This window comes from Lepidochelys kempii, chromosome 1 (genome assembly GCF_965140265.1).
Source record: "Lepidochelys kempii isolate rLepKem1 chromosome 1, rLepKem1.hap2, whole genome shotgun sequence".
NCBI lineage: Eukaryota > Metazoa > Chordata > Testudines > Cheloniidae > Lepidochelys > Lepidochelys kempii.
Genome location: NC_133256.1, coordinates 340,257,835 through 340,270,154, shown reverse-complemented (window position 1 = coordinate 340,270,154; position 12,320 = coordinate 340,257,835). Strand labels below are relative to the sequence as shown.

The window sequence follows — 12,320 nt, the reverse complement described above, 5'->3', positions numbered from 1 at the left end:
GATTATTAAAATACTCTAGATATTGACATTGTCTAAAGAGATCTACTTGTGCATATTTCTATAAAGGGAAAAAAAAACACCTTAATACACAATATTACCATAGCTAGGCCCTATTATACTATTGTAATCATAGCTTTACCAAGAGCGGTGATTAACGATGGCAATTTATTGTATCTGACGAGGGGAGAAAATAGGAGATGTTGTCGTTATCATAAATCATATCATAAATAACCAAAGAGAAGCACTCAGAAAGCTTGTGTGGTGTCAGCAGCAAGGCCTTTCAGGCACGTTAGCCCAGGATGTAGCCATAGAAACCCCAAAGTCATATTGTTATCTTAGTCTTGCTGCAGTTATGTGATACAACAGTATTAACATATAGATTAGGCCATTTATAATACTAGGTGTCATTTCAGGTTGGCTTGCTTATATAGCATTTTAGTTTTTTATTGTGCAGAATGTTAAGGAAACACTGCATTTTTACAGGTCAGTATATAGCGATTTATAACACATCAGCTTCACACCTCTGTCGGTCCTGCTAATGTACTCTGTTATTGATTGGTTGTACTGTCTGAATTGTCATTGCCTAATTAGCTTGTCTTTGCTAATAATTTCATTTTAAAACAGTCAAATATGTTCTTTTAAAGAAAGAAAATGTAAACCCATGTGCATGTACTGTACTGAGTTGTGTGCAGAGTGTCTTTCTATTGGAGCATAGGTAGGACAATGAAGTGAGGGAATTAAACTATTACAAAAAGCATGCAAAATCTGTTTGTATTTGTAATTTGTCACTGAGGCCTTTGACTCCAATGCTGTGTATTTTAGTAATTGCCTCCGAACAAGGGGACTTTCAGAGTACACTGTAGCTTGGATATCGCAGGGAAGAAACTTTATCAAAAATTATTTGGAATGATGCCAAACAGACCAAAAAAAAACAAAAATAAAGACCCTAGTACAATATTGTGTTGACTATAGGGAGACTGTTCCCAAGCTTTTTATTTTGTGGGTCACTTCTTAAGATAGACATCTTTTTATGGCTCCTTTCTCTTCCAATCCATAGCAGCTATGGGACTCATAATATTATATATATATATATATTATATGTGTATATAAGGCCTATGTTATGGGGGCAAAGTAAAAGTAAATTCTTTCCTCTCTGGGACCATTTTATTTTTTAATATAGATTCTCATATTTTTGCCTGCAGTATATTGCACAAATGTAGGATGTTTATTTTGTAAGGTTAGATAGAGATTGTGAACTTCACTGATAACAATCTGCCACACTTTGTTTTTCACTCCTTACCGGGAAATTGGGTGTGTCATTTAAGAAGTCTGGGTAATGTAGTCTGACAAACATTTCCTGTTGTGTGAAATATTGTAATTAGAACCACCACTAGTGGGCATTCAAAAAAACTACGTGCACATATTCTACTTACAGCTGAAAGCTCCCAATGCTCTAAGCTCTTAGCCATTTCAGTTTATTTCTGGCTTGCTGTGTATTTGCTGCTACTCCTGCTTTGGTCTCCACAAATTTGATTGTGCTTGACTTTATTCCTAGGCGTGGCAGATTCAATTTTTTAAAATAATTTCGACATATATCAGTGTTTTAAGTATTTTTTTTCCAACTTTTGTCAATTTAAATGTTCACAGTTGCAAGAAATTATGAGAGGGGTCAGAAAATAATTATTTAATGACACTAGACGTTGACATTCAAAAAGTTACATCTTTATAACGGTTAAAACACAAATAGTCAACTTCATATGTCAAAATATACAATGTAAATATCCTTAAATGGAATTCCAATAAATTCTCAAGCAGCATTTTTCTTACTTTGCCTATTTGTACATTTCATTTATTATTGATGGAATTGGTTTGTCTGTACAGTGAAATTGACATTTACCAACAAAAATCTATTCCTTCCCTTTATACCAAAGAAACTTACAGAGAACTGACAGAGAACACAAAGAAGGCATGCAGGGTGAAAAGTGATGTTGTTTTTTATCTCAGTTGGTCTGGAAATTCATAAGTCATGGACTGGGCTACAGTTAACATCAATGTTTGAAGACCAATGGATGTTTCACCACTGTAACAGAAGGGGCTCCTTACACCACCTGGAAGTACTTTGACATCTTGAGAGCTACGGGTAGAGGATTGACAAAGGAACGTGAAGCCTGTCAGCTCTGTTGAACAGCTTCCAGTCCAGCCCAGATTAATACTACAGAAAGTTAGCATCTAAATCTTGGGCCAAGATTTTCAAATACGACTATTAATTTTGGATGCCCCAATTTAATGGTTATTTAACTGATACACCTTAAACAAGGGCTGATTTACAGAAAGTGTTGAGCACCTGCTTTCTGAAAATCAGGTCCCTTTAAGGTGCTTAAGTTAGGCACCCAGAATCACTAGCCACTCTTGAAAAATCTTGATTTCAGTATATATATGTGTGGTTTCAATCCAGTGGACAGATGTCTACAGTATAACGACTCTTATCACAGATGGAGGGAACTTATTGGCAGGCTCAACACAAACCTCAAGTCTCAAAGAAAACAAACTTCCCTTCTTCCCTGCCCCCAAAGGTGGTCCCGAGAATGACAGATTGAGGAACACTAGTGGTGTGGTGTGAGGGAAGTCTACCAACACTGTATCTATTTTGTAGATAAATTGTTGGCTTCGGTCTCTAATTATGGTCACTTGGTACTTTTGATAAGTATTGAAATGTACCAAATTCACAGAAGTAAACGTGGCATCATTTTAAGTTCATATTTCACAGTAAGAATCTTGGTGAGGGAGGTTTAGATTTAATATGGTTTTAGGAAGTCAGGATATTATTTTGCTACTCTTCTATCAATTTCTTTTAGTGAGTATAAGCACATTTTCTAGGGAAATGCCATAGTTATTACAAGTTAGAGAGAGAAAAGCTATTGTGCCATAAGAAAACAACATTCAACTTTTAACAAATGTCTAGTACTTTGATTTAGATAATATAGTGGCTAGGATGTTATAGTTAGATTCATTCTACGTCCTTGTCTTCAATAGCTTAAAACTTTTCCCCAAAATTATCTTTTGGCTTAATCTCATGCTTTATTTTGGGCAATAGGTGAGTGTGTGTGTTTTTGAGTTTGAAGAAAATCGTTCAGCCATTATTGAGTCAGGGCATGAAAAAACATTTTTCACATGTTAGGAAAATTGCCAGTTTTTTTCTTGCTCTTGGCTAGCTTGAAATTGGTTCAGAATATAAAATTTTAATCTTGACCTGGAGCTGGTCCTCAGTGAGGAATGTGTGCTTTGTCAGGTTAGAGGAAAATGATTAGGAAATAGAGAGTGAGTATTTCTGTTTCAGGTCTGCTAAATTACCTCTGTTCATGAATACCACATTCACTTAAAATTAAGAAATGTACAAGTGAAAATAGCATACCAGACATGTAGGGTCTGCTGTCTACCATGCTAATCAAAATGTAACTTTGAATAGAGCTGAATGTTTCTTCAGCCTTGAGACTCTCTCTGCACACAGCCAGCTGGTCCTCCTATGTAGCCCGTTGAAGGAAGGAACAGAAAGGGCTCAACAAGTCTGCCAGCCTTATTGCCAGACTCTGACATTTGCAATCTCAACACTTGGGTGCTCCCCCAGTGCACTACACAGTGGGAAATACCTGCAGTGAACAGTCCAGTATGTTAAATAAATGTGCCTTTATTTAGCACCTTTGCACTCTTTTAGGAAAGAAAAGAGTGCAAACTCTGCTAAAATGTTGTGGGTAAGATTTTAAATATAAAAAAGACAAGCACTTACCGATCTCATAGAAACTATCTGATCTCTTTAACATATTTTAATAATTTATCTTACTGGGTTTGGTATGGTGTATTTCAGAGGTTAAAGCTATCACTAAATATAATAAGACAAAATTCATGCAAATAAGCAGTGTTAGTTTATATGGAAACTAACTGCCTGGCTTTTTTGCATTCAATATCTTAACAGTAACATTGTATCAATTTGGTTTTGTTCATAATAGTAAAAGCATTGTTGGTATGTTCTGTTCAGTGTGTATTGTCTGTCCACCTCTGTGCCAGTATCAGAGGATATGATTCTGCCACAGCTCTCAGCTGAGGGACCTCTGTTCTACATAGGTACATATTTGGCTTTTATCACCACAGTATATGAGCATCTCCCAATAATTAAATGATGTTTGATTCTCCATTTGATAAATGGCAACTGAGACACAGGATAGGTTACGTGACTTGTCCACTGTCACATAGTAAGTATGTAACTGAGCCAGGAGCTGAACAGAGTCTTGTGTTCCAGTCCAGTGGTATGTCCGCTAGACTCTCCTGCCTTCAGCTTGTGAGCTTGTGCTCTGAGCTCTGGAGATCCTAAGTATAATAGCCGCTTATGTCCAAAAGTATGGTAATTGTATATGCATGTCATTATTTTCCCTACTTGAAGTATGAATGTAGGCTGTTGCATCCCTCTTAATTCCAGAGTTTAGTGCATTCTCCCCTCAATCTCCTGCCTCCCCATTTGATAGCTGCCTGCCACCTTCACCTGAAAGAATAAAACTCGGCCTTCTCTGTATTAGGCAGCTAGGGGTTGCTGAAAGAGTAGTGCAACTAGCCCTACCACTAGCCCTGTCTCAGAAATCAAGACAGTTTCTGTGCTACTGTGCCTTTGTGTCAACTTTAAGGACAAACAGTCCTAACATCACCATGAACTTGGAAACTCATCATAGAAGTGCTGAGAGCTGCTGTCCTACTGCTGAGCCACAGCCAAATTAACAAGATATGTATTCAGAAACCACTTGGCCTTTAAGAGTATGTCAACACAGCAGCTGGGAGGGAGGGAGACACATGCTAGCTCTGCTCAAGCTAAGTGCTGAAAATACCAGTGTGGCTGCAGCAGCACAAGCTAGCTGCCAGAGGGGGTCAGAAGGGTTTGTACTTGGGCAACTACCCCAAGCCACCACCCAGGCTGCTCCTGCCGTGCTGCTGTTTTTAGCTTGAGCTGAGCTAATGCATGTCTGTCTACCCGCGCTGGGAAGCATTCCCCCCAGCTGCTCTGTAGACATACCCTAGCAGTCCATGTTGCTGTACAGAAAGATGGTGCACAAAGGAAGAAACGTTGTGCCTCTTTAAATGCATTTGTTAAATAAAGTTCAGCAGCTTTAATCTTTTGCTGATTTAAATCTGTTCAGCTTAAATAAAAAAATTCCAACATTCAGCAAATGAGACCATCATTTAAAAATGTTGACGCTTTCTTACTGCTTCTCCTGACACTTCTCTAGTACCTTCTATCCAAGGATCTCAAATACTACGTTTATGCTAAGCCTTACAAAATGACTGGGAGGTAGGTGAAATTATCCTTATTTTACAGATGGGGAAACCAAGGTACATAAAGATGGTGACTTGCTCAAGGTCAGAGAGCAGTTCTGTGGCAGAGCCAAAATAGACCTCAGATCCACTGGCTCCCATGCTTGTTCCTTAACCTAAAGATAATCCATCCTTCCTTTCATGAATGTGAGAGACTGTCCACATTAGGTAGGATGAGGCAGTGTACAAGCTTCCCTCATCTCTCTTCTAATACACTACATTCAGAATTGCTGTCCTTTAATAGTGGACTTCACAAGAGTAGTGGGCTGACTGCTGTCTGATTGTTTGACATGGGTGGTGGAGAAATTCACATTCACAGTCAGACTGAGAGTACTGAGCTACATTTGAACCAAGATACTATAGAGGTGAACAGCTAGTATAATAAACAATTTCTCAGTATAGCCTTAGTAATGCATATATTAATATTGATTCAGCACTCTCTTGACTTACAAAAATATCTGTAATCTTGAAAAACCTCCCAAACAGCTCTAGTCTCCTTTCATTGCAGGAGAGAGTTATTAGGGCAGATGGCTGAGGTGATATCCATTTGACCTGTAGATACTGACTCAGGAGCAGTAGTGTTCATAAGGTGGTTGTAGATAGAGGGAGATCACAGCAAAAGAGAGTTAAAAGCAGTTCAGTTTACAATGGATTGCACACTGAATGGTGCTTGGTAGTGACTGATATAGCTAAGGGTGAAAAATAGTTGCATTATAATCCATCCCCCCACATTTTCAAATACTCATAATATTGTCAAGCAAATTACCTTTTCAGAGTGACATTTTTCCATACTTGATCTTTGCTCCAGTGCGCATTTGTTTGAACGAAAATGGTCCGATAGTTTTTTGACTGAGAGGACAGTTGAGAGATCAGACTTTCTCTATTAAAAAATCGTGCCTTTTTTTCCACCCAGACCACAGCTAAAATGGCTCAGGTATGAAAGCTGCCCACTGGCAGGAAAATAGCCCTCATGGAGGATCAGTACATGGCCTTGTTCCAAGTGAAATTTGGGTTTCATTTGACTGAAATATGGGTGTTTCCAAATTGCCAACTGAGCAGATCCAAAGAGCACTGTGTGTGTCAGTAGTAGGGCTGGCTGTAAAACCACACTTCCATTTTACAAAATAAAATTTGAGGTTTTGACATATTTTTGTTCCACCATAGAATAAAAACTTGAGAGCTTTTGAAAATGTTCACAAAAAGAGAGACTGACCCATCCCAGAATAGCCAATAGTTCAGTAGTTAAGGTATTGATGTGGGAGACCCAGGTTCAAATCTGTACTCCAAATCAAGCAGAGCAGAGACTTGAATCTGGACCTCTCACATCCCAGGCGACTGCCATAAACATTTGTCTGTTGGCTGTTGTAGGGTAGGGATTGCTGTCTCTCTATTTGGTTCTAACCAGAAATTCCATACTGTACCTGAGAAACCTTCCTGACAAGTTTTGTTGAAACTGGCCATTTCCATAAAAACATTGTTCCAACAAACCAGTATTTTCCAATGAGAAATGTTTTGTCAGAAAAATTCCCAACCAGCCCGAGTCATTAGTTAAATGCTTATGAACCTCCGTAGTCCCCTGAATTGTTCTGAACTTGCCCATACAATTTTCCAGGCAGTCACAGTTCTTATAAAAAGGATGGTGGGTTGTTCTCTTACCATGGCTTCATGGTTTACAACAATGTGCATGAGAATAGGAGCCAAGAGGCACTCAGTTCTAGTCTTGCTTTTACAAACTGAGCTTTAATAGTTTCTGCACTTCCCAACCCTCATTTACTGAGACCTCACTCAAATCCCAGTGGCGATAAAATATCATCACCCTAGTTTACAGATAAGGCAACTAAAGTTCCAAGGGGTTAAGTGAGTCACCCAAGGTCATGTAGAAAGTATGTGGTGGAGCTGGAACTAGACCCCAGATATCTGCTGTGATGGACTGAAAGACTCAGATTGAATATGTAAACAGGTTGGAAATGTTTAGGTACTGCTCTGATAGATGCTAATAAAAGACCCTAAGATGGGTAGGTTATCTCAGACCTTCATCTCCATCTGAGTTCCATTTATTGGCTTTCCAGGCAGGATTTCAAAAATGGAAGCTTCTTTTGGCTGCATGTGGACTTAATGTGTCTTGTAGGAGTAGGGGTTTGCTCTTTGTAATTGTACAAAATTCCTGCCTCCATTCCCTAAACTGTTATGCAGAACCCTATGCAGCGTTGGCTATTCCACTTAATTTCAGAAGCTGTTATAGTTCCATGTTGCTGTATGGATATAATGTGAGAGGTGCCTGGGATGAAAGAAGTTCTGTCAATGTCAAATATTCCACCATTCTCTGTTAGGGCATGCTATATCACCTGTTTAATTGGGATACTGAGTGGAAATCTTTGGCACGGGAATGATTGGTTTTCCTAGTAAATGTAAATATCTTTCAAAACCCTTTTCAACCTATGAGCAATGTTGGTTGCTGCAGCTTTTTTTCTTGTTTTCAATTAATGCAAAATATACTTCCACATACCTAATTTTATCCATATAAAACATTTTGTGTCAACCCTAAAAGGAGAATGATAACATTCCTTGCCTCTCGTATCATTTTGGATTTGGCTGTGTTGTGTTTTCACTCTTGTAACCTTGATAAGTAGATAGTTTTGACTTTAAAATACAATGTTGCTGTTGAACTTCATCTTGTTTTCTTTTTACTTAGGGTATTTAAAACAAAAATAAACTGCTGATGGGGACCCATGCATAATGAGCCTGGGAGGAAATAGACACAGCACCCAACAGCGTGGTTGCCATCGATGCTGTATAATGATCTAATATTTATTCCTCCTTCATCTCATGCCAGTTTGGAACATAAGGGCAGAGCTTATTCATACAGCAAGGCAGACAGAGATTGAAACTGATTTGATGATCCTGAAACATAAACCATCATTTAGATCTATTTGTAGCCAGGGCAGACTCAGTCAACAGTGATCTGTCAGTTTTCCCCTCTAATATTTAAAAAATAGGATGTGAATGCCCAGCCAAGCAAACCTAACTCCCTAACACTTTCTGTTTTTCATGGAAGGCTTTATACTCAAGCAAAGTTTCCACTCTGGGCTGGCTGCTGTAAATCCTTTGGGCCCTGGCAAAAGCCAGAATTGCCAGCTTATTTTACTTAATTTGTGATGCTGGCAAGATTCAAGCTTTAGCCCAGGACTCTTGACTCAACTCTCCTAAATCAGAGTATTGACACATTGCAGTAAAGAAACATCAGCTCAGAAAACCTGAAAATAAACTCTTCCAAAAGGATTTTTTTTAAAAGAGCATCTTATTAAATGGCTTTAAACAATTCCAGCATTTTATTTCAGTTTTTAAATATTTATTAAAAAGACAACCTGCTCATTTAAAAAAGGCAGATTTTTTTATACTTCACCATAATAAACAATTTGTACTGTGTCCTACATCCAAGAGTCTTAAAACACCTTCCAAAAATAATATAAACCTCACCATACCCCTGTGAGAAAAGATAAATGTGCCATTTTTGCAGCTGGGTAAACTGAGGCATGGAGGTTAAGTGAAGTAGTGCTTGTGTACATGGGGAAAATTTACTTATTTAAGACTGTCCACATGGGGTATTGTACTGGTAGCAGTATGATCACATCACTATAGTTATGCTGGTAAAATTTCCCCATGTACACAAACCCTTCTTGGCAGACAACAAATATTATGGGTAGAGCTTAGTCCTCTGTTTTAATCATTAGGCTATGCTGTTGGAAGAAAAACATGGAGAAAGTATGTTTAAGTGGACAAAAAGTCTCATGTCGGAAGCTATATGCATGGTGAACAAGAAGTATACAAATAGTTTATTGAAAAGCATGAAAGAAAATCATATATTACTCCTATAAGTTAACTGACCATCAAAAATCTGTGGGCATACAAATAAGGGATACATTTAAAATGTACTGGATTTTATTTAATTGGCTGTACACTTTGTGATTTGTTTTATTATAATAGAAAACCTTGTTACTATTCCACTTCCCCCCCCCCCCTTTTTTTTAAATGAATCAGCCAGGTGCTTGTGTGTGTTTGTAACCCAAGCAACTCCAATGGGTTACAGTGAGATTCCAAGAGGGTGAGAAAAACTAATATGTGATTGAAAACTTTCTTTTTATGGTATACAAAATATTTGGATGCAATATCATTCAGTGATACCAGTATCATTTCACTTGTGGGTGAAGTGGCAGCTATATTTTTGGGTGAGCTTTTAGCACTCACTAAATGTCCAAAGTCCTGACAAATTGACCAAGTCCTATTCATAGAACAGGTGAAGCAAAATACAGAGCAGCAGTGGAAATTCCCTTCACTGCCGTGTCAACGTGCCTTAAACCTGTTCTGGAGGGTCTTTCTCTATGGGTGAGACATATCTTCAAGCCCATTTGATCCTTGGTTTGAGACTTCCAACAAAGGTTCCAGTTTGTATCAGTTGTGAGGATGGATTTTGTGTTGCAGACAGATGTCTATCAGTCACTAAATGTAATTGCTCCACTTGCTTCATATAGGTCATGGAACAGCTAGCAAATGATGATAACATTGAGCCAAATACAGTTTGAATACTGTTTTGATACTTATTCATTTCCAATCATTTATTTGTTCCTGTATAACATATTTTAACATATTTTTAAAGTATCCCAGTAACTTTTTTTTATTTCTTATAACAGAGGAGGAAGAGGAACAGGTACCCACTGATGGAGGTACATCAGCAGAAGCCATGCAGGTTCCCTTGGAAGAGGAAGGAGAGATGGAAGAGGATGAGGCAGTTAATGATGAAAACTTCTTGAGCAAGAGACCCTTAGAAAGTCCTGAAGCTGAGGAAATGCCTGCTATGAAACGACCAAAACTAGCTATCACTAAAGGGGACACCATTGAAGGAGCATTGGAACCACGTGAACCTCTCAGTTCAATAAACACTCAAAAGGTGCCACCAATGCTTTCTCCAGTTCATGTTCAAGATAGTACAGATTTACCCCCTCCTTCACCAGAACCACCAATGTTGGCTCCCATTGCAAAATCACAGATGCCAGCTCCTAAAACATTAGAATCAAAACCATTTGCACCTAAAACAAAGGCCAAAACTGGTTCTCCAGGACAGAAGACTAAACTGCCTAAAGCTACTCCAGTGCCAGTAGTTATTGGAAGTCCCATACGTTCACCAAAAACTGGATCCAAAGAGAAAAAATCACCAGGTCGTGCCAAAAGTCCAAAAAGTCCTAAAAGTCCAAAGGTTCCAGCTCACGTTTCCCAAGTGGCAGTCAAGCCTGAAACCCCAAGTAGGACCCCTTTGGCTGCATTAAGTGAAAAGATGGGAAAAGAGAACATCCAAGTAAAACAAGGGCAAACACCACCTGAGCCTGGGAAACAAAATAGTGAAAATCCATCTAAGAAAGTGGCAGTGATGGACAAGACCATTGATGATTCAATTGATGCTGTGATTGCCCGTGCATGTGCAGAACGAGAACCTGATCCTTTTGAGTTTTCCTCTGGTTCAGAATCAGAGGGGGAAATTTTTACCAGCCCTAAAAGACTTTCTGTTTCAGAGACTCCAACTCCTAAAGCTTCTGTTTCTGCTAACAGTCTAAATAAGGTAGGAGCCATCCCACTGCCTCCCTCAGGTGGGACTTCAAGCTCAGACATTTCATGGACAATGGATGACTCAATTGATGAGGTCATTCGAAAAGCAAAGATGGGGTCACCTTCTAATCCGCCTCCAAACTTTCCTTATTTCTCCTCTCCTTCTGCTTCACCACCAACACCGGAACCTCTGCTCAAAGTCTATGAGGAGAAAACCAAGCTGGCTTCATCAGTAGAAGTGAAAAAGAAACTGAAAAAAGAGCTGAAGACAAAAATGAAAAAGAAAGAAAAACAAAAAGACAAAGAGAAAAATAAAGAGAAAAGCAAAGATAAGGATAAAAACAAGGAGAAGGATAAAGACACAGGAACCAAGGAAGCAAAGTTTCAATGGAAAGACCTACTCAAAGATGATGACCTCGATCCCTATAAGTTCAAAATGAAGGACTTTGATGATGTTGATACAAAAATGAAGTTGAAAGATGGCAATACCAAAAAAGAGAGAGAGAAGCATAAAGATAAGAAGAAAGATAAAGAAAAAGGAAAGAAAGATAAAGATAAGAAAGACAAAGAGAAAATTAAAGATAAAGGTAAGGAAGATAAGATAAAGGGTCCCTCAGCACCTCTTGTGTTGCCTCCCAAAGAAATGCCTTTGCCTTTGTTTAGCACCCATACCGCCATGAGACTTCCTACCATGTTGACTTCCTTGTCCACAATGCTTCCCGAAAAACTGTTTGAGGAAAAAGAAAAACCTAAAGAGAAGAAGAAAGACAAAAAAGAGAAGAAGAAAAAGAAGGAAAGGGAGAAGGACAAAGAAAAGGAAAAGAAGGAGAAGGAAAAGGAGAGAAAGGAGAAAGAAAAGAAAGACAGAGAAAAAGAAAAACACAAACATGACAAAGTAAGCTGTTTAGATATTAACAGCATGTTACATGTTAGAAAAATTATTTACATTTGCTCCCACACTCTCATCACAACATTTTGTTTTCCAGGAAAATTCAATGGAAAAATGCTAATAGATAACCTGGCTTTATTTTATGATAAGTCACCAAAGTTAAAAGTGGGTATGATGTACGTTTCTGGGTTTGTCCAACAGTACTGGACAGAGCCACTGTAGTTTTAGATTTGCCAAATGTTTGTTTGAATTCAGTTTTTCAAAACTGAAGCTTGGGATTGTCTGAGGCCAGTTTACATCTAACCTGAGCTACCAGGGTTCCAACATTGACCAACTGGCCTTTACTGATAAAGGTGACTCCTCTAGGTCAGAATTTAGACAGATTTACAGCACTGTGTAAAGAAGCTTACAATAGTCATTGCTGCACATTTGTTCCATAGATGAATAGACTTCTGATTGTAGGGCCATCAATACAACA

General features: G+C 38.5%; 1 protein-coding gene across 3 annotated transcripts in view; it reads left to right on the top strand.

The window, feature by feature from the left end:
* TAF3 (TATA-box binding protein associated factor 3) overlaps positions 1-12,320 on the top strand; it is a 140,717-nt gene that overhangs the window by 101,437 nt on the left and 26,960 nt on the right. For all 3 annotated transcript variants that reach the window (XM_073328815.1, XM_073328816.1, XM_073328818.1), the window contains one exon: positions 10,044-11,848. In XM_073328815.1, the coding sequence (XP_073184916.1) occupies positions 10,044-11,848 (1,805 nt within the window). The remainder of the gene's footprint in view (positions 1-10,043; positions 11,849-12,320) is intronic.